The sequence below is a fragment of the Cygnus olor genome, chromosome 1 (assembly GCF_009769625.2).
Source record: "Cygnus olor isolate bCygOlo1 chromosome 1, bCygOlo1.pri.v2, whole genome shotgun sequence".
Taxonomy (NCBI): Eukaryota; Metazoa; Chordata; class Aves; order Anseriformes; family Anatidae; genus Cygnus; species Cygnus olor.
The window spans coordinates 145,148,440-145,175,879 of NC_049169.1; the positions used below are offsets into that span (position 1 = coordinate 145,148,440).

The 27,440-nt window shown below is 43.0% G+C and overlaps 1 protein-coding gene across 1 annotated transcript in view; it reads left to right on the plus strand.

Annotated features, from left to right (window-relative positions):
• Positions 1-27,440, plus strand: part of GAS6 (growth arrest specific 6) — a 40,627-nt gene that overhangs the window by 8,321 nt on the left and 4,866 nt on the right. Inside the window, exons 3-13 of the mRNA XM_040555395.1 lie at positions 6,274-6,298; positions 7,083-7,145; positions 12,111-12,233; positions 13,738-13,857; positions 15,848-15,973; positions 17,065-17,186; positions 17,851-17,969; positions 18,366-18,555; positions 23,700-23,864; positions 25,038-25,206; positions 26,891-27,063. Of these exons, the coding sequence (XP_040411329.1) occupies positions 6,274-6,298; positions 7,083-7,145; positions 12,111-12,233; positions 13,738-13,857; positions 15,848-15,973; positions 17,065-17,186; positions 17,851-17,969; positions 18,366-18,555; positions 23,700-23,864; positions 25,038-25,206; positions 26,891-27,063 (1,395 nt within the window). The remainder of the gene's footprint in view (positions 1-6,273; positions 6,299-7,082; positions 7,146-12,110; positions 12,234-13,737; positions 13,858-15,847; positions 15,974-17,064; positions 17,187-17,850; positions 17,970-18,365; positions 18,556-23,699; positions 23,865-25,037; positions 25,207-26,890; positions 27,064-27,440) is intronic.

Consider the following 27,440-nt stretch of genomic DNA (forward strand, 5'->3'; position numbering starts at 1 on the left):
AACAATTTACAATACCATTAGGATACAGGAAGGGTGGAAAAATACACTGTTTTCTCACTTCACTGGGTGAAATGTTACAGAAGCTATAAGAGAGATCACAAACGTTTAAATCACATTGGATGGGATGTATAATCTGTTTTATTTTAAATACAGCAAATAATTGCAAAGTAATGACACAATATAGTGTCATGGAGAGAGTCATGGAGTGTCACATAGTGTCAAGGAGTATGTTAGGGTTTTTTTCAGATTCACTTTTGTTTAATTTGCCTGAAGTTCATAAGCGAGCGTTAGTTGAACCACACTTAGAAGTATTATAACTATTGCAATGAGGATTCAAACGAGCAACATTGAGGGGTGATCTGTTCTCAGATTGGGATCCTCTTTTCAAATTGCACATTAATACAGCTGGAGGGAAAGTAGCCTTTAAATCTTGAAGCAATGGAGAAAACCTCAAGGCATTTGTGATTGGAGGGCATTCAGAATAATTTTAAAGCATGCAACCCACTCATTGGAAACACTATTCCAGTGATTTTTCTTGGAATATTAGGTCCTCAGCACTGGTTACATTGATTTCACGTTGTTATTGTCCAATCAAGCCCTGCCTCAGGCTGCATATAGAAATAATCTCCCTGTGTGCCCTACAAATGTCAAGTATCTGTGTTTTGCTTGGCTGAACATACATGAACATTTTTTTCCCTTCTTTTCTTTCCTTTCATTACTTTTTTTTCCTGTGATTGTTCATTCTAATCATTGCTGGGTTTTTCCTCATCGCAGTGCAACATCTTTTGCTGAGGTGGGAAAAACAGTCCTGCTTCTCAGAGGGTGAGGAAAGCTGTGGTAATAGATCATTTTTATTTCCAGTCTTCAAGATTGTACAGGGGTGCCTCATCTCTATGAAACAGGGGTACTACTAGTGATGCTAGAGAGGGTGGTTGTGTTTGGAAGGATCAGCAACTCAAGGGAAGGGGCACTCAGAGCCTTCGTGCATCAGAGTAGCTGGGCTGTGTGAAAGGGATGCTGTGCATCCAGACCCAAAGTCTCAAAGCTGCCCTAACCAACTTAGCTGTGGTCGTGTTTGAGGCTGCTGTTGGACCGTAACATGACCTACTTGGTTCTCTAGGCCCTCGCTTGCTGGATTGTGGGGAGAAGCTCTCATTGTTCTTTGCATGTAGAATGCATATTGCTCCAAAGCAAAACAGGAGGCAAACTGACCTGGTTGAGTGTAGAACTCCTCACATGGAGAGGGAACACTTGCGCAAGCCACATGGCATTGACAGGAACTTAATTTCTATACCTAGTGTTTCTATAGAGTTAAAGTTGTGAATTGTAGGACTGGTTCATTACATTGTTTGGGAGGTAGGCCTAATCATTCAGCATGAGATTTGCTATGCAGCTAAAGACTATTGCCCAATTTAAAAAACAATGCAGAGTGCTCTTGAGCATTAATGAGAGTTGCATTCCCAAGTTATAGCAGTTAAGCAATGGTTGGTATAAATGCACACCCAAGTTAAACAATAACTTATAGACAATTATGTTTGGCCATTTCTTTGCAGGCCTGCAGCGCGGAAACACAAAGTGTATTTATAAACAAAGAGGTCATGCCATGCCCATGTCAAACATCCAGTACTGAAAGGAGAAAAAGGGAGAGTCGCTATATGGAAATGAGAACAGGGCATGATGCGGGAGCTGTCACTGCAGCCTAAGAGCTGACATGACATGCACGTCAGCTACGAGTTACTCAGCAAATGCTCTACAAAAGCCGCAGTTGTGCTGAAGACAAATTTTGTGCTGGTAGGCAAAGCCATGTGCTCTGACACAGGCTTTGTTTTTCTGCATTTTATTTCTGGAGGCAAATTTTCTTTGAAAAGCAGAGCTGCGAAGGCAAAATTAGTTGGACTTGTGCCTTTCCATGCTTCTCTAGTGTCTGAAGGAGGCCTGAATTTGGTGTGGCTTTTGTTAGCTCTGCTTTCCATAATATCAGCAACTTGGGAGTTGCCAGAGACTGAGCAGCCTGTCTGCACTAAGCAAATGCTTTTTAGAAATTACCATTGCTAATGCAAGTCGATGAGATCCGGCAGCGCCGCAGTCCTTGTGTAGATGGTTATCTGCTGCTGCTGCAGCTCAGACAAGGCTTTGATTAGGTTCAGCCCCGATCGGGATTACCTGACCTGGTACTCAAACAAAACAAACAGAAGCAGTTGGCAGGCCCTTCTGGCTGAGGTTCCCAGCCTTGCCAATTGCTTTAAGCAATAGTGAGAACATTTTGCTGGTGTAGACAGGGTCATTGTTATGGTTTCAGAAGGGCTATTTATATACCGTGACTCATGTAAGGGCTGTTTGATTGCGTGTTCTTCCATCTTCTCTAAAAATGCAGCAGGACGAGCGCATACCCTGTATAATTTCACTGAGTTTTGGATTTTAGCACTAAGAGAAAGTTTGGCCGTTGAGCTGAAAAGAGATCGTGAGCTTAGGGTAGGTTTCCTTTGGCAGGCAAACTGACACTGGTACTTCTGCCCCGTCAGCTCCACAGCCCTGTGACAAATCCGTACCTTCAGGTTACTGCTCTTGAAATTACACTTGAAATAACACAACATCACATAAAACAAAATTAAATTCAATCAAATTAAAGAAAGCAAACTGAACAACCTGGAGTTCTGTGGTTTGCTGGCGGTGGCTTGCCTTGCTTTGTTCTCTTTGCAGACATTATAGACTTACGCTCTCTTTTCATTTTAGATACCCACACTAAGTGTGGTAGCGACTGCGTTATAAGGCTAGCTGTGGATGTAGGTGGGAGAGGAACTTCTTAGCCCCCTGAAAAACTGTTTGGTGTCGCTCTACCGTGAAACAAAATAGTGCACGCCTAGGTCTTGCACTACTGTTGAATGCTGGAAGCCAGCATCGTGTTTAATACATCAAAAGGTGTGTCTTTACTTCTGTAGCATGCACTTGTGTTTGTGTGGCAAGGGTGGGGACTGTAGTGCTTAAATCTGTTAAATCTCACAGCTCTGCCTCCTGGACAGGAAAGAAAAGATCTCTTGAAGTGAGCTGCAATCAGCAGGCACGAACCTGTCTGGAGGGACAGGCCCCGTGCCATATTTTCTACTTGGCTGTGAGGCTGGAGCCTTGCAGATGTGAGGCAATTCCTGGTCTGCTGTTTCTCCCTCTCGACCTGAGGCCTCAGCCGAGCTGTGCTGCTGGTGGCAGACAGCTCGTCACCTGGAACCCTCGCTCCATGTGGGCCTGCACGCTGCAGGTCTTCAGGGGCCAGGCCCTTGAAAACTGAAGCATCTGAGATCCCAGTCCTGTGGCAGTGAGGGTGCGTAGGGCCACCAGAAGCAGGGGTGGAAGTCCATGGAGGTGTTCCTGCTTGGGGCAGGCACAGAGGGAGGCTGGAGCTGTCGAAAATGCCTCTCTCGAGGGCTGCCCTCTTACAGAGGTTGGCGCTCCTGTGAGGCACTGACGGGGAGCACCTTTTTGTCTTCCTCTTGTCTGCACTGAGGTGTTACTGCTGGATGGTGTGCTTGGAGAGCTTGGTGAGATCAGCACAGGAGGGAAAGGCAAATGTTTTTCCCTGTCTCACAATTTCTCCTGCATTTTGATCCTGTGAATCCTGAGTGCCTTTCTGGATGTTGAGATGCTTGGTGAGCCTGAAATGTAAGGTGACTAGCTGCAAAATTGGCCAAATAGCTACAAGGAATCTTCTTGTTAGCAGGCTTCTCATTAGCAAGCCTCAGAGCATTTTTCCTGGCATTTTTCTTGGATCCTGAAAATAGAAACGAAGACTTCTGGTGGAGGAAAGATGACTTTTACTAGGGACCTGATCTATGGAAGGCTGAGGGATTTCATCTTCCCCAACATCTGTGGGCCATTAAGACTTAATACAGCACAGAAGTCTGAAAAGGCATTGTAGAGTGAGTGCTCACACTGGAAATAATGCAAGTCTGGCTGTCTTTCTGTGCAAGTTAGGCACAAGCTGAATTTTTAACCGGGCAATCTTCTGATCAGTGCTGTTTGCTTGTTCGCTTGTTTTAAAGAGGCTTCTACGTAGAATTTAAGCAAGTTCCTTTTCCCAAGGTGGAAGATTATTCATCCTTCATTTTTGATTAATCTTTTTGGCTGAATGGAAATACGTTGTCATATTTCCAGAAGCCTGTTGTAATGAAAATTGATTGGGGAGAAAAGTGAAAAGTTAATCACACAGGAACGAGGAATGTTAGAACCTGTGATCACTTTGCTTTGTTTCAGAGTAGTATTATTTATATATTATTAGGTCCTGTAGATCTGGAGAAGTGTTACTGATCAGAAAGTAGCTTTGTGTAATTATAAGGGAATGAGGAAGATAGGGAAAGAGAGGCTAAGTTTCTGTTAATAGCCTCCCATTGAAGTTGCTTACCTCTGCTACCTGCCTAATGAAATGCAGCTCGTGGTGGCACGGCGTCTTGGGGTTTCACTCTGCTGCTGTTTGAGCAGATGGGGAGCAATGGCAGAGGCTCTGGGTATTCTGTTTGCTAACACGGCAAACTGGCATCAATCAATGTCCTCTGAGTTTGCCTTTGGAAGGTTATTTGTGTGATGAAAATAGGTAGCTACCTTGGTCTTTCCTATAAGAATACAGTCTATACAACTTTTCCAGCACTCAGCTCATTCATCACAGATAAAAGAGAAAATTGAGTTTTTTGCCTTCGACATCACTGACTTCGAGGAGGTAGGCTGGCAGCCATGCATACGAAGGCTCCTACTTCTAAATACATCTGCACATTTTTGTGATGTATATTGAATAAAGGAGAAATAATGAAAAAAATATTAGGAATGTAGTGAGTTCTGAGCTCCTCACTCAGTTTGTTAACCCAAACAGATATTACAAAGCTCAGCCTCAAAGGATGCTAAGCCTATTACCCTCTTGTTGGAATTGAAAATTAAGTTAAGCGTGGGCTACTGCTTCTTTATAGAGGTTTTCATGATTTAAGCTGAATATTTGCATGGTGCATTTCAGTAACTGGAGCGTATTTGCCAGAAGTGATTGATTTTTCTGGAGGATGACAGTAAGGCAAAACTTTTAGTTTATATGACCTTGTCAACCGATTGATTTCATTAGACTGTCCAGGTCAAATAGAATTGCAGTGTGTGTCTGTCGCTGTGGCGTGTACATGTCTGTATATGCGCATGAGCTTATCCAAACATCTGTAGTAAGAGGAGAAAATAAAATACTTTCTAATCTTGCACTTGTATGGCCAAAATTAATTTTGTAGAATACAGGATATTTACTGTCCCAGTCTCACTGCAGATACGGTGTTTTGTAGAAATTGCTTATCTTGTGTGAAAGAGAATGACAATATGTATACAGTTTAATAATTAGCTGAGAAATGGCTTAATTTAACCAAAAAAGTTAAGCACTGATGCAGCCCATGAATTTTCCCTCATTGCGTGCCTCAATTACAACTTGAACAGCCCTTGAACTAGTGCCTTATACATCATGAAATCCAATCTGAAGTGAAGTCGGAAAGTAACCTTTTTCAAGGTGATGAGTTTTCACATTTTCTAAGAACGTGGTTTAATGATCAGCTCATGCCAACCTCCCACCCTTCCACGCAGCACAGCTGCATTTTCCTATTCTTGCCCTGTGCTGGTGCAAGCAATCCCATGGCTGGCAAGGTCTCAACGGGATGAATACTTTCATGGTACTTTGATCTCTGCCTTCCCCCTGCTTGCAACTGCTCCGCACTCCCTTCTCTGGGCGGCCAGCTTCCATGAAGAGATGTAGTGGGGAGCATGGCAGTGGGTGCTGTTAGTAGGGTGCTCGCTGTTGTAAAAGCAAGGCATACCCTTTTATTTTAGTGGTTATGGTGTCATGGTGCTGCCTGTGCTCTGCAGCAGCAGAGGGACCCCAAGGAGGCAGGGGGTGACTAAACCATTCTGTACCTTCCCTCTGGTTTTTGTCCCTAGATCCCTCTTCCTCCCTGTACCTCACGGTGAGCACCTTTGCCTCTGGGACAGTGGGTAAGTGGCTTCGTGCTAGCGACAGGTCAGCCATCTGGCCATGCACTGAGGCTGGAGCTAATAATGCTTCTCGCCTTTCCCATGGGACAAACCGTGTCTGTAACACTGTGTTTCTTCTGGCTCTGAATAAAAGAAATGAGGATGTTTGTGTTTGGATCTTGTTAAACAACTGCCACGCAAGACCACCAAACTAACAGCAGCTGTTAAATATTAGTAGGATGACAATAGAAACAAATATTATTCAATAAATCTTTGCTTTTTTTTTCCCTCCTACAGGAATATTTTTACCCGAAATACTTGGGTGAGTTGCAGCTTTTACTTTTACTTTGTGGCAGCGTTGGTATGTGGTGCCTAACACTGGAGTGTGTCGCAGCTGAAGCTTCTGCTGAGGAAAGTGGTGGATGTGGGACTGCAATAAGCATGCACTTCTAACTTTTAAGACAGACTCCACATTCCTGATGTCATTTTGAGGGCTGTTTTTCACTTACGTATAGATTTGCATACAGAGATTCTGCATGTTAAAATGTTGATCTTGCATTTATTGTCTGTAGCTTGCAGCATTAGTAAATAATTTAGTCTTTTATCTTCTCCCCTTCTTAGTTAGCTTAGCTATTAACTAATCTCCTTATTTTAAAAAGTGCCTTTACTGATAGATCCCCTGGCTTTTTCTACTGGCTACATCATAGTCATGCCACCATACTGTTTTCTATCTGTGTTTAATACATAGCTCTTCAAATCAGTAATGCCAACAATTTTACAAAGCTCCATGTGCTTTTTAGATTCAAAAGAGATTTAATAGGTCAAATCTGAGTAGCTACTAATATGCTTTTAGAATCATCATAGCTCTGGCAAAATGATTATTCCCTTCAAATAGCTTATAATTCTACCGTACATCAGAGCTAAAATATTTTTATGAACTTAAGAAGTTTAAGGCATTTCGGAGATTATAACATTGCGTAGATTTTGCATTCACCTTCCAAAACCTTGCTTAATGAAACATCAGCAGGCTAGCTATCATTTTGCATGCTTTGAACAGCTGCCATGTGGTCATTATAATAACGACTATTTCATTTTCTGTTCTTCAGCTTGTATTCAAAAATATGGGTCGCCGTATACAAGAAGTCCAGATTTCCTTACGTGCGTTCACAGTAAGCACTTTTGTTTCATATATTGTAGTTAAATGTTCTCTCATTATACCTGAAGTAGTGGAACCAGCTCGGTTACCTACATTTTGGATAGTATTTTAGTAATGTTCTTCCTATTCTCTATGCCTGACACTCCATACTGATTGTTCTTTGTGAGCAACAAAACAAGGCTTTTCTGCTTGTAGAAGCTATTGCCTTCACTCACTCATCATTCAGTTGTTTGGTGTTTTGTGATGCAAGACATTTCTTTCTCACCAGTTTCTCAAGGTCTGAATAAACTGAGAAGCAAGAGTGACAAGGAATAGGATTTACCATAAGGTTGTACTGTGTGCTTGGCCTTTCATCTTCTTTTTTCTTGAATGCTAACTTTGGCTCACCCCTGTTAAGTAATCTTAAATAAAGCTTACAGTCAAGCCCAAGTTTGTGTCAGGCTTTTGACAACTTTAAGTAAGGAGGTCATTTTCACTCATTGTGTGGTTGTGGTTTAAGTATTACAACATTTAAAAATCCAGATCAATCCAGAAGTCAATCTGATATCTGTGTAGAAGGGAGAGAGGTATTTGTTCATCACTGACACCAGAGATTGGATTTTCAGTAACTCTGCTAAGACCTTTCCAGTTCCTTCTTAGAGCTTAGCAGTGCTAAAGATACAAACCACATAAATATTCTGTTGTTAGAGATTCTAAATACGCTCTGGAAGCAGATCAGCTAAGATGGGGAGAAAACCATGTGCATGCGTATTTATTTTCATGTTTACCCCTGTGGTGCAGTCTTTTACTACGATCAAGTTTCATCAGTCTCATGTTCATACCAGCTCTACCAAACTCTACCAAAGCAGGATCAGGATTTAGTCAAGATGTTTAGACAGATGTTAGAGTCCTCTGAACTGGGAACTCTTAGACCTGAAGTACCATCGTGGTGTGCAAGCTAGCTCAAAGTGGGACGTGGGGCTGGATGCTTCCTTTTGCTTCTGCGTGTGGCACGGCATAAAGGTGGGAGCTGCTGCTGAAAATGGTGGTATCAACTGGGAACACTCTGAACAGCTGATTAGTGTTTCAGAAACAAAAGTCTAAAGGGCAATGATGTTTTCTGTGCATTGAAAAAAATGAAAGCTGAATAATTGTTTTTAGGGATGCAGTCCATTGGAAATGCAGCGGTTTGGCAATAAAATTATAATATTTTCCCCCATTAAAATACTAAAATATTTTTAAGTGGCTGAGTTTTGGCTAGCCATTGTTAATTCACAGGAGAAGGAGCCTGAAATGCGCTTGGAAGAATTACAGACTTTGTGCTTAGCTGATTCCAGCATGTCTCTTATTTTTCACAGATGCTGCCAAAAAGGCTATGTAGCTCTTTGGGCTTGTGCCTGTGAGACACATTTAAGTGTTGTGTTTCTTAACATTCATCTTCTATTCTCAAAACAAGGTAGTAGAAGGCTCTTTTAATCTGGCATTACAAAGACATTGCACAACCCAAGGGCTGGAGGGTGATAGTAGACTAGTTTATGCTGGAAATAAGGTACAAATTTTAACAGTGGTAGTCATTAGGCAGCTTAGTGGGGCATTTGAGGATTCTCTGTCTCACAAGATCTTTAGGTCGGGGCTACAGGTAAGGTTCAGCTGCAGATTCGGACAGGTAGATGCAGGTGTTCCCAGCATAGGTGCCTACATGAGATGTAGGTCCCGTTGTAGTCAGTAGAGAGTTCATCTGTAGTTGGCAGCTCTAGGGTGATGTCACTGACAAAGCTGTGGCTGCTCTAGGGAGAGCTGAATCACTTTATGGACTGTTTATGGTACCAACTAGATCTCCACTGACTGCATTCACAATTTAGACACTTGCTACACACCTAGATACTTGCTTAACACATAGATACCTATATTTTGGTCTGCAGAACTGGATCTTTTTCTAAAAGAGGTGTTGTGGGTCAGCTAGGAATTAGGGATTTGGTTCTGCAAGAGTTTGGAAAATGCTACGGTATTTTTTGGAAATGAGTTTACATCTGACCTTAAAAATACAGTAAGATTTTTGTTATGTTGTGAGTGTCTGCTTTTTAATAGTGAGTGTCATAGTTTTCACGACCTAGCATTTTCCAAATGAAGTTCTAATTTGCACCATTTATGAATACCAAAATACAAGTTCAGAATACAGAATAATGAACTGGAAGCAGCAGTCCGTGTACTTAGGTGAAGTCTTGTTTCCATATGGACTTAAAGAAATGGAACTTATGTTTCTATTCTCTGTCTTAATTTATGAGCTGTACACCCCCAGTGGTGTGTCAGCTGGGCAGTGGTGTACCTGGGGCTATTCTGGCAGGTGCTGTTGCAGGCAGCCCACGTGGCTGTGGCGTCTTTTGTGTGGCCTGAAGTCTGCCTTGTCTGTGGCTTTGGCCGAGCTCTGCACAGCTAGAGTGGTGAGGAAGAAAGGTAATTAGGCTTTGGTTGCGGTGAGTGGATGATTATTTCTGTGAGGCTCTTAGACTTGTGTATGCATGCTTTTCCTAAAGAGTTTTCTCAGGCACTAGGGTCTAGATGAAATACTGAGAATGTGTGTTCCTTTGGCAGGATTGTGGTCATATTCCATCCCAGATCAGCCCTCTGGTTCTCTCCTCCTTGTCCACCATAAAGCATTTTTCTGAGTCTCAGGATGAATTCTTACCTGTTCAATGGCATTCAATGGTTCAACCCCCTTAACTAGGCGCTGAAGCTGCACTAGTTACAGAGGAGGAAAGCCTGAATTGATGGAATGTCTGGAGCCATGCTATATTTTGGATGAAATCACATACAGAAATGTATATTCTTTCAGTTGTGGATATTTGTGATTTTTTTATATGACCTTTTCTAGAGCTTCTTTCTTCTCTTCCTCTATTTTGTCTTGCTTGATTCAGCCTACTCTATTAACCATTGCCAATCAATACCCTACAGAGAAAGGAATGGCAAAAACTTTTATATTGTACATTGTGATAAATGGAAAGCAAGAAATTAGTGTTCCATGGTCACCTGGATAATCTGCAGCACTAATGTGCTGCTAACTTTTGCTTTCAGATAATTCAGTGAGAGTGCAAGGTTTAGAAACAGTGTATGTTCATGTAGTGTAGAGAAGGCTGTCCTTTGGGGTTGTATTAATGAGATGTGCAGTGCAGCCCATGGTAAGAGTCTGTCTATTTTTTCCTGACATTTGTAACATAAATGTTATCCAACCCTAGAGTATATTCTCTTGTCTTATTTTTCTGTCCAACATAGCACCAGTCTTAACAGCTGCCCAAAACACAACCCAGAAGTCCAAAAGGCCCTGGGCACAAACTGGTCCCCAGGAGGCTCCCTCTGAGCACCAGGAGCACTTCTGTGCTGTGCGGGTGAGGAGCCCCGGCACAGGCTGCCCAGAGAGGCTGTGGGGTCTCCTGCTTGGAGGCCTTCAAAAGCCGCCTGGAGATGGGCCTGGGCAGCCTGCGCTGGGTGGCCCTGCTGGGGCAGGCTGCTAGGCCTGATGGCCTCCAGAGGGCCCTGACAGCCTCAATCAATCTCTGTGACTGAAATCTGAGGCAGACAGTGCAATGATTTGTCATTTAAGCTGATATATTTTGGCTGATCAGTGGACATAGTTCTTGGCCCTATGCAGAGGGCTGCTGTTAATTAGGTGCTCTAAATTCACCTGTCGGCTCCGCTTTTTGTAAAGTCTTCCTTTTGTCTGGGCTGAACTGGGTTTCTGCTGAGTTGTAAGGATGTGTTGCCAAGACTGTAGGATTGTAGAAGGCTTTGCTAATGACAGTAATTCTTCTTCTAAAGGCTGCTGCTGCTGCAGCTGTGACAACTCCAATGTCTCATGCACCAAAAGGACTGGTAGAAGCATTGCTTTATAGCTATGCCAGCCCCACTCCGGCAGAGTTGGTCAGGCACGAGAAACATCCACATCTTTTCATCAGAAGAAAAGCCTGGACATCACATGTTCATGTCTTAGGACTTTCTTATCCAATGCATCTCATGTGCTAGTGTGCACGGAGAGCAAGTGACTTGGAACTGCTGCAGTGTGAGAGGTCAGCCCCAGCGTGAATATGCATTCATTCAGGTTTGCTGAGGCTCTCATTAGGTTCAAATGCTCTCTGTAGAAGCTGGCATTCATGACAGACTGGACTGTGACTGAAGTTGGCCTGAGTATAGAAGGTCTGCAGAAGTGCCTCATCTCTCCTGAACCCCATTTCTTGGAGGGTGTATGTAAAAGACCCTCTGACTAGGTGAGCTTTGCAATCTGCAGAAGGAGCTTCTGCGCTGCTCCTTCTGGTTAAGGTTGTGGAAACAGTTAATATGCTTATAGTTTTTGAACATCACTGATCTAGACCACCCATATAACAGATACTACACGAGAGCTGCCAACTCATTTTTTTATGGGGACAAGGGAATCCTCTGTTCCTTCCTTCATTTAGCTATTGAATTAGTGTTTAGCAATTCTTATACTGTTAAGACATTGATGTTTCTTTTTTGTTCTCATTCAGTGTAATAGAAAAGCCTGAACTGGATAGCTCAGATACAAACCTTTCCTAACAACAAATCTACCAGCGTTGGTGAGATCCTCAGTTAAGTTACCAAAAGTAAACAAAAAGAGAACCCATCCTTCTTTGAGTGCTTAGCTGCTGCCTGCTTTCTATTTTCACCAGAAGTAAGAAGAGTAGAATTAACTTGATTTTAAAAGAGCTACTTCGAATTTTTCTTTCAGGATGTGCCCTTCAAGTATGGGGGTAGAAGCTCACTACCTTTTGCAATGAAATGAATTCCACTGCATGCTCCTGGCATAGCTCATTTGGCATGTTAGCAATAAGCATTAGCTTCCAGGTTTCCCAGGTGTATTTCTGATAGTGATTTCCCATTAGTGTTTAAGGGTCTTGGTTTTTAATAAGGTTGAAACACCTTTTCATTATTGACCTCTATGCACTGTTGTTTGTTTTGTTTGTTTGTTTTTATTCCTTCTGTAAATCAGATTTGCCAAACCAGTGTTCTCCCGATCCTTGTTACAAAGAGGGAACTGTCAAATGTGAAGATCTCAAGGGGGACTTCTATTGTGAATGCAAACGTGGCTGGCAGGGAGAAATATGTGACAAAGGTAATATACATTTTGTTATCTTTCAGATCTGTAACAGCGATATGTTGGGTTTTGCTGTATTTTCAAATGATCACTGATACTGTGCTGCCCAACTCAAAAGTCATGGTATTGAACTTGCATTATACACAACTCATATTTTTGTGCTTTTGGGAATCATATAATTATGCCTGAATACGTTTTCCAGATTAATGGATTTCGGCATGGTCTTGACAAAGAAATCAGAGAGGTTATGCCCCATCTTTCTGCCCCACCCCTGTGAAGGGGTCAGCAGAAATTAAGCTGTAGTGGCACCTCAACTGGTGCCGTTAACCCCAATGTAACAGATGACAAATTGCAGAGCCTGAGGAGCTGGCCTGTATTCCCATTCCTCTCCAACGGGAGCAGAGACTTTCAGCACACAGTTGGAGTCTTCTGCTGCTGATGCACAAACTGGTGAAATTAGTCTGTTAAAGACTCCTCAGTAGTGGGATCTTATTCCAAGTCCACTTGCGTCCCACTGTGTATTCCCATCAACTCCAAAGAGAATATTCAGGCAGAATATTTGTGCAGGACATTCCTTCCCTCCTCTTGTTATCTTCTTTCTGTTTTTTTCTGCCTGCAAGTCTTCTTGTCAGGGCCACTGCTTTTGTGCCTGCCAAAATTAAGTAGTTGCCAGGAATCGCATTCAGACAGTCCAGACTTGTGGCCACCAGGAGAGCAGGAGATCCACACACTGTATTTCTGATGTGAATATTGTGGAGAAGTTACAGGATCACTCACAAGCAGCTTATTTAAGCAGCTGAGGCAGTCTGTACACTGGTAACTTTGTATACTGATCCATCAGTATGCAAACAGGCTTGAGAGCTCAGCAGTCAGTCAGTCTGAAGCGTACCCCCTCTTTTTCTTGCAAAGTGCCATGAAATTTTCTGTCCTACCAATCAGCTGACTCTGGAGTTCCATGTACAAACAGGACATCAGAAGCAGGTAGGGCACATAGAGGGTGAGATCCATGCTCTCAATTTAACAGGCTTTTGCTTCAGTGGAGCACAGTGTAGCTCACAGCACTCAACAGCTGTGAACTTGGAATTTTGTGTGTTCTTTCATTCTCAGTAGTAGTGAGGATATCTTTCTTGTATTTAAGGCTTTCACCCCAAAGTTACATGCCATTGTATCATCTTAAAAGTTAGTTGCAATATAAAATATGCTAGTTATAAGTAGTTTGCTTCTGTAAACAAACTCTTCTTCTTCACCTCCACAGTGGCTAAAGATACTCTGTGCATTTTCCAAACTGAGAGGGAGGTACTCAGTTAGTTTGTTCTCTGCCTTTTCTATTATCAAATGAAAAACTTGAGCTGATGCACTTGAAATGTTTGAATGAAATCTCTGTACATTTTGTAATCATCAGGTTGCAGATGTGATAGTGTTTCTTGTTTGCTCTTTCTCCTTCCCAGCTCCTACCCCACTCTCACTCCCCAGGTCAGATGCAGGGGTGAGAAGCTGACTGCAATACTTTCTTTTGCTGCAGATATTGATGAATGCAAAGTGCAGCACGGTGGCTGTAACCAGATCTGTCTCAACAAGCTCGGCAGCTACCGTTGCTCATGCTACAGTGGTTATGCCCTTAAAGACAGCAAAACATGTGAAGGTAAGCTTTCCTGGCCCTCTCAGTGTGCTTCAGCTGGTGCTTGGTGACTTGGGACTGTACGTTGGAGAGCTGGGCTGTGCTGAGCAGTCCTCCCCTGCTTCCCAGCCCCAGCTGGGAAGCTGCTGGGGCTGGGATAGTACTGGGTGCTCACGCCAGTACTAAGTGCCTGGGTTCCTCAGTGGTCCCACCACGCTGCTCTCCAGTGTCTCAACACAGCCCTGATTCACCAGGGTTTGTGGCTGGTGTTGTGCTAAACTGGTGTAGCTGATTGGTCCTTGTATCCCAACACTGAGAGGAGGAAGGGCTGCCCGGATGCATCATTGTGCATCTTTCCAGTCTCATGGTGTTGTAGTATATGAGATATTTGTTTTTATTTTATGCACTTCTTGTTTTATTTTTCTGTATCTGAATATGTGCAGCTGCAGGTAATGAATTGGGGTAGATAAAGACAGATAAATTCCCTGCCACTAAATATTAATAGCTGCAGAAAGGCCCTAATGAAGGCAGGCAACTATTTTTACATAGCATCTGGGAATGGAGAATGAGGATCTGAAATAACTGCCTGAAATGGTGGAATGAATTTACATATCCAGAGCTTAAGCAACTGACATTTAAAAGTGTTGAGAAACTGTGTGCTGAGACATAGACTCATTAATGATCACTTTTTTTTATCTCGTGACAAACGTGCAAGTCTGTGTATATAACTCTTACGGATACGATAACACAGTTCTGAGCGATTTGTATACCTGACCTGAACAACCTGTTAATGCTATCAGAAAAAAAAAGAGCAGGATTTTACTTCTGTGCCACTTCCACTGTTTAAAGTGATGATTGTACAGATTACATGGTATCCGCTTCTAATGCGCACAGCCGCTCAGATGAGCCAACATCACCTTTGAATTGCCCCCTCGTGCCAGCTGGCATGAACAGGTGGACAGCAAGTGGGCTTGCAATTATAGTTGCTATTGCGTGTATGTGTGTTAGTATAGTACTGTTTATAAGAACACTGTGAACATAGCATACATGATTTGTATCCGATGTGTGGCCATCAGGTTGCTGATGTTAGTATCAGATATGACTAATGCTAGCTGTGATGTGTCAGTGCATTTTAATGCTTTTGTACATTTTGACAGTTTCTTCCTGCTTTTTCCTATCATTAGGTGTGCACACTAAAACATTATGTTTGCCAGTTGATTTGTAGACTAGGTTACACAGCATATGAGGTAGATTACTTCTCTCACACATGGGAAAATCACCAAGTGTAACTGTAGTCTGAACATGTAATAGAAAGCAAAAGTAAATATGAAACTCTCAATACACTGCGAATGTTTTGATAACACTAGGATTTTGCTGGGTATTAATTAACATGTTAGGAAAATATTTGTTTTATGGGCCTCCAGTTCCAGTCCATTGCCTGCCTTTGTAGTGAAACCCCACAACACCTCTTAAACAAGACTTGTTCTCTGTGACAATCTGGACTGCCTCAATTCCCCTTTACCACTACAGATCAGCAGATTTGGATGTCAGTTTTGTGAACGTGTGAAAAAACAGAGTTGTTTGCTTGTTTGCAGAAATCTTGGCTTTTCCACAGACTGAGTGCTGCTTCTGTGTTTTATTAAAAAACATACTGCTTTTCCTAATTTCCTGATGGCTGCTTTTTATCCCACAGTTTCAGCCCCCTGAACTGAGTGGGTTTTTTGGTTTTTCATGGGCTTGCTTTGTTTTGTTTTATGGTTTTCCTCTAGTCTTGCTTTGCATTGTTTTTTCCAATAGTGGTTGATGGCTTAGAGAAAGAAAGAACAGCTGGTTTTGAAAGCCTGAAGTCGTCCCTTATAGCTAGCTGAGCGATAAAGGTAGATTCTTAAAGACACTCTTTTTTCATTTACCAAAATTGTAGAGGGATCACTTGACTCTGAGCCCACTCCCGGGTGCAAACATTGAAGTGATTATACTCATCTGAAGTAGTGTTGTTTAATTGCTTGTTTTGCAGACATAGATGAGTGTGCGGCATCAGCAGACATCTGTGGAGAAGCTCGCTGTAAAAATCTGATAAGCTCATATGAGTGTCTTTGTGATGCAGGCTACAAGTACAGTGAGTTGAGAAAGACTTGTGATGGTAAGCTCATGAAATAACAGCATATTAACGTTTCTTACGTGGTCTAAAGCTATTAAAAAAATTACCAGAAATTTAACTTTAGGCTTCAGTAAAATCCATTTTCTTAATCTTACTTATTGCCTTTCACTAGTTGTGAGCAACACACTGAGTTTGCAGTGATTTTTGATGACTTCAATCGACTATATGACTGAGATTTCTTGGATTTACGAGAAGTACAAGATTTGGTGGAAGCATCTGTATATATTGCTGTCTTTCTTTGTAGGACAAGAAGAGTTACAGGGCAGTAGCTGTTGTTCTGTCAAAACCTGTCTTGTGGTATTACTCAGAACTAGGAGTTTAATATGCATTGGAACCATGTACAGCTCTGCTGCCTGCACTGCCTGCAAGCTTTCTCAACTGAGTACGTTTTGAAAGCATTCCAAAACTAGCATTATGCCTTGTCATTTGTCTAAGTTAATGCACTGACTAGAATCACACACTCACCAGCCCTACTGGGCCCTACGTGTTTATCTGTGCCTGAAAAGATCTCTGTGGGCCATCACAGTTTGTTTCCCTGCATTTGCTGGTGAAGCGGATAAAAACATGCTGAAGGATTAAGAAAATACCGAGTGACAAAATCAGTTTTCACTTGTCTGTTAAGGATCCATCTGGTGAGTAGCAGTGAAGCAAGCAGCCCCTGCTAACCTGAGCTACAGGAGCAGGAGACAGCACAGGAGTAGCAGAAGGGGCCTTCAGGGGCACAGGAGTAACAGAAGGGGCCTTCAGAGAGGAAATCTTGTCTGGAAGGTAAAGCCCAGGGCTCTGAACCAGCAGATAAGGAGTTGAGTTCTGCATCCAGCCCTCCTCCTCACTTGCTGAGTGCGTTTGGGCAGCAGGAATCTGTGTGTGAAAATAGGTTTGCGCAGATGCTAGTGCTAACTCTTCTCTCCTGTAAAGATGTGGTATAGGGTAGGTACTGGCTATGGAACACTTGAGCACACTCAAGTGAAGAGTGCTACAAAACAGCACTAATAACTCTTTTTTTCCACAGACAATTAATGTTCAAACAAACCCAACGGCTGTTTTCTCCTTTCTTTGCTGGTTTTGTGTAGATATAAATGAATGCGAACAACAGCTCTGTGAACAGACCTGTGTCAACTCACCAGGGAGTTACACCTGTCACTGTGATGGCAGAGGGGGAGTAAAACTTTCCCAGGACATGAATACATGTGAGGTACGTTAGTCTTCCTTCGTTGCTGTAACTGCAGAACAGACCTTCAGTTTACGCTGCGTCTGAGAATAACCGATGAAACTCTGGACCAAAGCCATTTGAGCTGAGACCAGCAGGAGGGAGTCAGAGGGCCAAGGCCATGTGTGCTGGGGACAGTAGCTCTCCCGGAAAGATAGAAGGGTCTTGTTGGCCCATTATGGGTGTATGTTTTTTCGTAGTCTCTCTTCTCATGCTCCTCCTGTCCCCATTCCAAAAAGAGCAAGTTAAGAAGCAGCACTTGCACTTTACACTTCCATGGTCCAGGCTTTTGAGGTGGATGGGCTTCAGTGGCAAAGGCTGCTTCTGCATAAGCCAACCAAGAGCAAGTTCTTAGCATATCTCGTGTTGCAGGCACTAAGATGCAGTAGAAAAGCTTATGCTGTGTCTTGTGAGCGTGATCTCATTTTGCAGCAGGAAAGCATTCTGCCAAGGTGAATAGGAGGGAAGGAAAAAGGAAATGTTCTCAGGACCAAAGCAGCAGTATTTTGAGAGTATAACCATTAAAGTGCCCTAGCCTACTATATGTAGAGCAATTATATGTTTGAGAAAAGACAAGAAAGCATATTGCTAGATTCTCATTCAGTTGTGTGAGGAGAATAAGCATTCAAAAAATGTGTTTTGGTTATAGAACATAATACCATGTGTGCCTTTTGCTGTTGCAAAAAGCGTTAAGTCCTTATACCTGGGGAGGATGTTCAGTGGGACTCCTGTCATCAGACTGCGCTTTAAAAGGAAACAACCAACAAGGTGAGGACAATTTTGAAGGACAGTCCAATGTGCTGGCCAGCTTTGATGCATGCAATGGAGTTAAGTCATTAAAATAACGAGTATTGCTGTGATCATGTTTAGTTGTTCGGGTTATGGAGTACTTTACGGGAAACATTATCCAAACCAGTAACTGGGAAAGGCAGCCTTGACCACAGAGCTCATAAGATAATTACTGAAGCACAATAATGTATTTTTTACTATTGATGCCATTTTAAGGTCCATCCTCACAGCTTAAGCTTTTGAAAGTGCATTAAAAGCTAGTGTGTTCTAACAGAGCTGTATAGCTTCTAGAGTTGATGCTATCTGTATGGAAAGTACTCTGTGGTTTTTGAACTCTGCATAACTTAATTTATTTCTTGACACCTGTGCGGTCAGACTTGTGGCTGAGTTCGACTTTAGAACCTTTGATCCTGAAGGTATCCTTTTCTTTGCTGGAGGCCATCAAGACAGCACATGGGTAGTCTTGGCTTTGCGCAAGGGACGGTTAGAGCTGCAGCTGAAATACAACGGAATAGGCCGCGTGACCAGCAGCGGACCACTTATCAACCATGGCATGTGGCAGACGGTGAGTATGGACCACTTCCGAGAGCTTACCTTTCCTTTCTTGTTCCTGCTGAACCCTGTTAAGCATAGTTAGACTTCGTGTGTCTTCATATTTTTGAGAAGATGCTTTTCCAACCTATTCATTCAATAGTCAGAGCATCTGCATGCACACCGGTACATTATCCGTGCTAAGGTGAGAACAGGATGTTTTTCCTAAGAAGCTGAATTACACTTTATGTCCAGCAAAACTAAGCAACATCACTGGATTGCATGATGCTACCATAAACAGACACAGCGCCTCCAAGATGCAGCAGCGCTGAGCTGACTTTACGTTAGTATGAGAAGATGTCCTCAGGGCAGCGTTAGCAGGCAGCAAGCAGAAGATCTTTTAAGGAAGTCTCCAAGGGTGGTTTGTTTTGTGTATGGTGTGCATATTTGGTTTTATTTGTTTAGTAGCAGAGCTCAGCTCTGAACCTTTACAAATTTATTATGCTACAGTATATATTTTTATATTCTTCAGGTTTGTTTATAAATAAAATACTCTATTTCCCTTGTAAAGATATTGGGGTCTATTAGAAACTGTGTAGATCTCTGCTTGCTAACAAAATAATCCCAGCAGTCTCATGAGAAGACGCACTGCACCTTGGAGCTTGTAAGGGTTCATGTTCTTGGCTCTCTCTCAGAATGTCTCTGGTGTTTCTGGGGCGTTACCTTTTGTGACAGGATCATAAAAACTATCTTACAGTATGATCTACAACAGATCAGCATTATATATGCATCTTCTCACTTGTGCCTTCCCCCCCAGCTTCTTCTTGTCTTATTTAATTAGATCTGTGGCCTTTAAGTTGATGTGTCTGTTGGGCAGTGGGTGGGAATTTCTCGGTTAACTTACACAGGAGACAAATGCAGATGCTGGTAACTGTGAGTCATTTTCTGTTTAAATTTTTTTAGCATTAAAAATCAGAATTATACATTAAAGAAAAAAAGCACAGTGGGAAAAATTTTGTTTCTAATGTATAAATAAGGAAGTTCTTGAGTGCATACATTGTCAGCTACTGACATTTGGTAATATTTCCAGCAGATGAGGTGATGTTTAATTCAGTTCCTCTACTGTCACTGAAACAACTTTAGATTCCACATGGAGAGCTGTAGAGATTCAGCAAAGCTGTAGATAAAATGTGTGACATGCTGTATCTTGGCAGGTAGGAATAGCCTTGAGGCAATTCTTACTAAATTAAAGATTTGTCCTGCTAATTTGAAATATGGTGACTGTAATTGCCTGCACAGGGAGGATGGTAATAGAAGATGAGTCACAAAAAGCTGTTATTACCAAGCCAAACCATTTAACATAGGAGTGTAAACTTGTTAAGTGCTGGACCTCATTATGAAGTAATTACAAACTTTCCCATACTGGTTGTGGGAGAGATACCAGAAACATATTTTCTTTCTTCAAGTAATAATACAAAAATGCTCAAACGCTTGGGAGTTACAGGGTAAACAGTGCAAAGGCTGTGTTTGCTTCCTGCAGGGAGAGAAGGCAGTATGATAAAAGCAATTATCATTTTTAGGCGGTGAGTACAATTGCTGGTCTCCTGCCAGCCATCAGTTCCAGGGCTCTTATCCCCACGTACCGTCATACCTAAGAAGTTGCCTGGCTGACTTGCTGCAGCAACGCACTCGGTGTGTGTTTTGGTAGAGATTGTGTATGTCCCCTGGAAACTCTACCCCAGGGTTTCTCCCGTGAAGGAGAAAGCTCCGAGGGAGCTGGGGTTGTTCAGCCTGGAGAAGAGAAGGCTCCAGGGAGACCTTACAGCGGCCTTCCAGTACCTGAAGGGAGCTACAGGAAAGCTGAAGAGGGACTCTTGGTCAGGGAGTGGAGTGATAGGACAAGGGGGAATGGCTTTAAACTAAAAAATGGTTGGTGGAGTGCTTGCTTGGAGCAGGTCTGCTCTGATGGACATCCCCCAAAGCTAAACTTGTGATGTTGTGCCTGATACTGGTTGAAGGCAGAAGGAACTAAAGGAGCCTTTAGTCTCCTTGCTCCATGGTTGACTCCCCTCAGAGGCTTGGGTTGCTGCTTGCATTGCTGGGGTGCTGCTGGGTGCTCCTTTCTCTGCTCTGGTGTCTTATCCCTTGCCTCCACCTTGCAGGTAGTTTGTCCTCTTCTGCTTAACATCCAGTGTCAGCCCTGTCTCTAAATACCATTTAATCAATAAGTCTGAGCCATACAACTTTGAACCTCAAGTGTGGACTTCTGTGTACTTTTCAACCTCGCCTTCTGTGAAACATAACCCAAACCTTCAGAGGTCACAGTCCAGACTCAAGTGCAATTTGCGAGCTTTACTCTGGGTGTCCGTGTACACAGGATCAAGCCCTTAGTTTTTGTTAGACCTAGATACTGATGGTAACTTTGTAGGTGTTGGGAGAAAACAGTAATTTTACAATTTAACTTTCAGGAGATGGGAAAAAAAGGCTATTTAAAAGGAAATTACAATAAAAAGCGCAAGTTTTTGGTCTCTTCAACAACAGTTGCATCATTTTGTGAAAATGTGAAGGCATTTTCAAAAGTTCAGGCCAGCATTTCTACCTGGGTATATTCTGGTGTTGATCTTGCCTAATCTATTTTTAGGTGATCATTCCCAGCAGTGAAAGCACAAACAAGCAAGCCTCAGGAAAAGCTTTTAATACAGCGTTGTAAATATAATCCAGCCGAAAGAAGTGTCACATATGAACTGGTGAAAGTAGAGAATGCACTTGCTTCCTGTTTGTTTTGCATTTCCCCCCCCCACCAAATTACCATTTTGTCTTCTTTTCAGTGTTTAATTTAGCGCTAGACTGAAGACAGTACGTTTAGCACAGATAATAACCTCCGTGCACTGTTAAATGTCCAAGCTTGAGGTTAAGCAATCGCAAGCAGATCTGTAACTTGGCTTTCACCCTGCGGCTGCCTGTAGCCCAGTCCCGTTGCCGTGCTGCCCGCTTGCTTCTCAGCCGAAAGCAGACAGGGCTGTGCACTGTGAGCTAGCCAGGGCAGGAGTCCAACACACAAAACTGCCTGCCTTTATGATTACACTGTATGGGAGCACTGAGCTACGAGACCTGCCCGCCTGGGAGTCTCCACGCAGACTGCGGCAGGCAGCGGCTGGTTGCTCCTCGCAGCAGGAGGAGGGAACTGCAGCAGTCAGCTCACTGCCGAAAGGCTTCCCCGTTTGGTCTGTGGGCGCTCGTGGCGCACCAGCCAGTGAGCTTCGGGTGTAAGGAGCCACAGCTGAAACTGCCAGAGGGCAGCTTGAAGTAGGCAGAATGTAATTGCCTCAACTGGCATTTGTTAAGGGGCGTTAACCCCTTCTCCTGTGGAAGTTTCCACTGATTAGTGGTGTGGTTCTTTTGTATATTAACGATCAGAAGCAGTTAAGAACAGAAGCTATTTGTTTAAACATATAATCAAAATGCATGCCAATGCTTTAAATACAATCTAGTAAAATTGTAGAAGCCCTGGTGGCCCTGCAGGTTGAAGGTGCCCTTCACAGGGCAAGCACCGCAGGCTTTGCTGCAGCCAGCTCTCCCCGTTCCCCGTTCCTGCTTGTTCTGTGTCTGCCCACGGTCTGTGCTAGGAGCCTCAGGATACAGGCACCCGAATGGGTTTTTAGTCAGATAGCCAGTGTACCTAGTGCAGTTTGGCTGTAGCTGCTGGGCTGCTAATGTTCCCCGCCCTCTGAGTGGACTTTGCGGCCTGCCTTTTCCCAAAAAAAGTCTGTTTGAGACTGCGTTGTGTGTCTCTATTGAACACAGAGCAGTGGTGTAGATGCTGCTTCAAATGAGCACACTTAGGGCAAGTAAATTCATGTCATAGAGGATACAGCACGGAGCAACGCATCAGATGCAAGCAGTGTTTTAACAGCATAAACCAGGCTGCACTGGAACCCACAGGAGAAGGAAGAAGGTTGATATTCTGTGAATAATCTCTTCAACTCTCAAATTTCCTTTGTCTTCATCACCACAGACTGCAATCCAAAGGGAGTGTCCAGGTATAAACCTGCTCAACCCTGCTGTCCTTTATGTTACAGCCACAGAGAGAGAGCCCAGCACGGATGATGGAAACAGTTTGGGGGTGGTCACTCTCGAAATGCACACGGAAATTGTGGGAAGAACAAGTGTAAAGTGCCACTGAAATAGGTACTCGGTTCTGCTCAGTGGCGCTCTGACAGAGGGTTTCAAACCCAGTTTCTGGGTTTACACCCAGGGAACAGAGCTGCATAGATGATGAGTGGGTAGGTGGGATATCTGCCATGTAGTGGGAAGAAGGAGGGCTGTGTTGAAGGTTGTGGACTGGCGGATGTGTGCTCCTTTCTTCCCTACAAGATGAAAGAAGTTGACTTCCTCTGCGGCCACAAGACGTCCTGTTGGCAGCAGAAGCCAGGTCCCACGGCAGCAGAGTCCAGTTGGCTGCTTCGTAGTGTTTGTGCAGCCTGGCCTCTTGCTTTCTAGCGAGGCACCTCGTCGTAGATCATTGTTCCCACGTGACACCACAAGTACAGCGATGCCATTAAAAATTACAACTAATTTTTTACATTTTAGTGGGGATATAATCTTCCTAACAGTAGTTCTTGGGAGACATGGAGGTAAAATTTGCAGGGACCTTCTGAGAGAAAAAAATATTGCCTATTGGACATTTTTATTACCCTCTCAAATGTAACAACATCTTCTGTTGTTCTTTTTTCAGAGGTCAGTACTCAAAGACTAGACTTGTTGTGGCTGGAAGGCTTCTGTGTTATCCTTCGCTGAGCCAACAAAAGACATCCTCTTATCTGTCCTTCCGGCTTTTCCTTTCACATGCTGTCGCAATAGGAAGTTTCTCATTAATAACTTGTTACTGCATTTAGATTTTGCTTAGAGCAAGCTGCATATGTCACGTAGTTCATTCATTCATTCATCTGTGCTTCTGTTTTGAGGTAGCTGGGCTGTCTTTGCCACTAGGGCAACTCCAGGTTGCTTTCTAAAGACTAGAATATCGAGGTGGAATGTAGCTTAAAAGGTAAACAAAAGAGGCTTGGGGACAGAAAATATTTCTGCATGGTAGGGATTTTGCTAGTAGTGTCTGTCCTGTACTTGAGGCTGTGTGTCTTTTTATACTAAAATTATCTATTTACAATTTTACTTCTTCAGATCTCTGTTGAAGAACTCGAGAGAAGCTTGGTTATAAAGGTCAACAGGGATGCAGTTATGAAAATAGCTGTCTCAGGTGATCTGTTTACTCTAGACAAAGGACTGTATCAGCTGAATCTGACAGTAGGAGGCATTCCTTTCAAAACAAAGGACCTTGTTCTACCAGTAAGTATAGCATCAGCACTTACATTGTTTTGCATGCCTGAAGGGCTTGATTTCATCTTGTCTTGGGGTGATGTGGGTCCCTCCTGAGAGCAGTTCAGCCTGCCCTGACACAGGTGGCATTATCACCTCCTGGATATAGATTTCTCTCCACTGACTATAGAGGGAGCCTAAGCCAGTAGCAAAGGTGAGACTCCTGATTTTTTGATTGATAAGGTTGGGTGAGATGTATCCCACCCTTGGCCTGCAGAATTAGGACACAGCAAAGCTGGAGAGTGTGGCAGAGCCCTAGGAAATAATGGTGATCATGGTGGCTTAGAGATCTGGAGTGGCCCTGGCGTGTCAGTGGACACGCTGCTGAGTGAGCTTTGTGGGTATTGTATCACAGCTTTGTGCTCCTGGCTTTTACTCTTTTGGTTTTGTAAGACCCAAGGGAAAACAGGAGGCTGTTTTTCTTCACTTCTTCCTAATTCAAGCAGATAGAGCACACAAATGGAAGTTAAAGCGTCCTTTGGATGGGACTGGATGATTGCTGTGTTTCTGAAATAGCTGCTGCTCGGGCTATTTTGAACGTCCACCACACACGGAGTTGGCACCTTGAAACCAAAACTGGCATCCCCTTATTTTTAAACGAGGTGACGAGTTTGTGGCTCCATGACTGGGAGTGCAGCAGCTGAGGAAGGCTTCTGTTCCTCTCAGGAAGTCATTCAGGGCCAATGCTTGTCTGAAATGCTAAGCTAGGGGTGTGGTCTCCATATACGATTAAGGGCCAAAAACTCCTGAGGTTTTTATCCTGGCTCAGACACTTAATTCTGTCTGCTTCAGTTAATTTGGGATAATGGTTCTGATTTAGGTGCTTTTTCAAGGAGCCTTCTCTTTACATGCTGCCTCACATTGTAATGCTGGTGCAGGATAACAGCACAAGAAGCTGGAACAAACAGGGTGTGCACAGAGCAGGGTGCCCATCTCACGGCTCAGGCACCCCTCACTTAAACCAGAACACAACACCACCTACCATGAATCAGGTCCAACCTGTTGTGTGTCACAAAGGCTATTTGCAACGACACAAAGGATTTTGTTTTCCACGTTTGATATCATAATATCCCCTGCACCTGAAATCACTCATTCTTCACTGAATTGCAATTTAAGGTGTGAGATACTGCTTTGTCTTCCTAGATAAACCCTCGACTGGATGGTTGCATGCGAGCATGGAACTGGCTGAATGGGGAGGACAGCACTATCCAAGAGACCATAAGGATGAATGAAAGGATGCAGTGCTTTTCTGTAGCAGGACGAGGATCTTTCTATCCTGGTCGAGGTTTTGCTGTATTTAATTTTACTTACAGTAAGTACTTCATATTTTTATTTCTGTTGTCCTGCCATTAACTGTAATTGTTTAATGAACAGTTTGAAACTTGTATGCATGCCCAACTCAGTGTTGATTGATGCAGAAGCGACTGGCAGCTGTGGATGAGGAGGTATCAGCTGAACTTGTGGTTCATAGCAAAGGAGGGCCTGTGTATGATGGCTAGAGCCAATATGGACCTGGCCAGCACAGACGAGGTTCTCTCTGTGTGGTTCCACCAATGCATTTCACACCTGGGCTGGCTCCAGCTCATCTTTAGCCTTAAGGGCTTCCCTGTTCCTCTGTCAAGAGCGTAGCTGATTCCAGCCCTGACCACTGTCTTCTCCTGAACAAGGAGAGCTGAGAGCCGTAGTGCAGTATCTTGAGTTTATAATGGACAGAATATCTACATTGCCTGTGGCAAAATGTCCAAGATCAGATTCACTTTTAATTGTTGGGTGGTATTCATAACACCTGGGACAAACACACTCAGCATATCACTGATAGAAGTTGAATGAAATTATCCTAGATAGAGTAATAATTAGTTTCAAACCACACTTGGCCATACTAATATAGCACTTAGAGAGACACGTTCTCTGAGTTCTGACTTATTCTGTTTGTTTATATGTGTGATCAACTGTCAATATTTTTAAACCTATACAATTGTCAACCATCTATTTGAGTTTTGTGTGCAAGTTCTCCTCTCCAGAAGCCTTCTTATGCAGCATTATGTGGATTTTTCTGCTGTGCCATTATAAATGAGGGAGTATCAGATGTCTGTCATCATTTACCACACAGATTCAAAAGCTGCAATGTACAGACAATGCAGTATCTGAAGTGCAGATGAGAGCACTCCACAGAGATGAGTCCTCAGAACCTGCATTTTTATATCCGTTTTTCCTACAACAAATAATCCACCTTTGTGTTTGTTTTGTTTCGTTCTTTTTTGTTTGTTTTGTTTTGTTGTTGTTTTTGTTTGTTTGTTTTGTCTTTGTAATGGTAGCTTTATAAAGAACTTATTTATAGTATTCCAAAATGCAGTGAACCAGCATAGCTAATACTGCCATGCAGGGAGGCTGCAGAAGCAATGGTTTTTCTAGCTGGCATCAGATTTTGAATTACATGAATTACATACATCAGTAAGCAAGATGCCAGCAAGTTTAATTCCAAGTTCAACAGATGAGATGCAACATCCCATGCTTGTGATAGGGTGGTGATCAGGAAGTGATTAGTCAGTGATCAATGTAGTATACTTATATGCTTTTTCAGTTTAATACAGGCTTTTATAGAAGTGTATGTCAGATTTGGACTTAGATTTCTCATGGCCTTTTGGCAGTCAAGTACCATGTAAAAATTGGGTGCCCTATGTTGCAGCAGTTCTTCGAATGTGATGGATTGACAGCCATGGGAATTTGAATCTCGTTGTGATAAAAAGCTTAACCTTGTGTTTTGACTTCTGAAAGGCAACAGAATGCAGAAGGTAAAAAAGAGGGAACTGATGCCATTTTCTTCTGTGATTATATGTTCAGGTGCTTTAGCATTTTTTTGAGCAAAAGGAATGTGGCAGTCTCTCCACATGTTCATCCATCTATCCTCTTCTCCGGCCAGAAATTGCACATTCTACCATTTAACCTGATATTCTTACATTTGTCTTGCTACTTTTTTTTGTTTTTTTTCCCTGTAGTGCAACCTTCTTCAGGAAATGAAACCAAGACAAGTTGGAAAATAGAACTAAACGCTGCAATTCAACCAGCAACAGACACTGGTGTGCTCTTTGCTCTGGTTACGGAAGAAGCATCTGTCCCTTTATCACTATCCCTGATTGACTATCACTCCACAAAGAAACTGAAACAACAGGTATAGATTAAGCATTTTTCTAGAGAAAGCTCCTTGCTGTTTCCTGGAACCTGAGAGTCATTATCAAGAAAGAGCTGTCAGGTTCCCTGCCTGCCTACTTATTTGGGCCCACCAGTTCAGAACGTGGTCTGAGACTGGGCTGCTTGGCCAACACTGAAGTTCTGCCCCTGAGGGGGGTATGTGTTAGATGCTACTTGTGAGCTCTTTGCAAATGTGGCCTAGGTAAAAGATGGAACTGGTTTCTTGAATGCCAGCATATTTTGTTAGATTTTTCTGGCCTAGGAGCTGTTTAATGTCATAAGTTGAGAATTTCCATTCTCTGGAGGTCTTCAGAAATAATCCCAAGGCAGACAAGAGACAAGTTACAGTGTCACTCC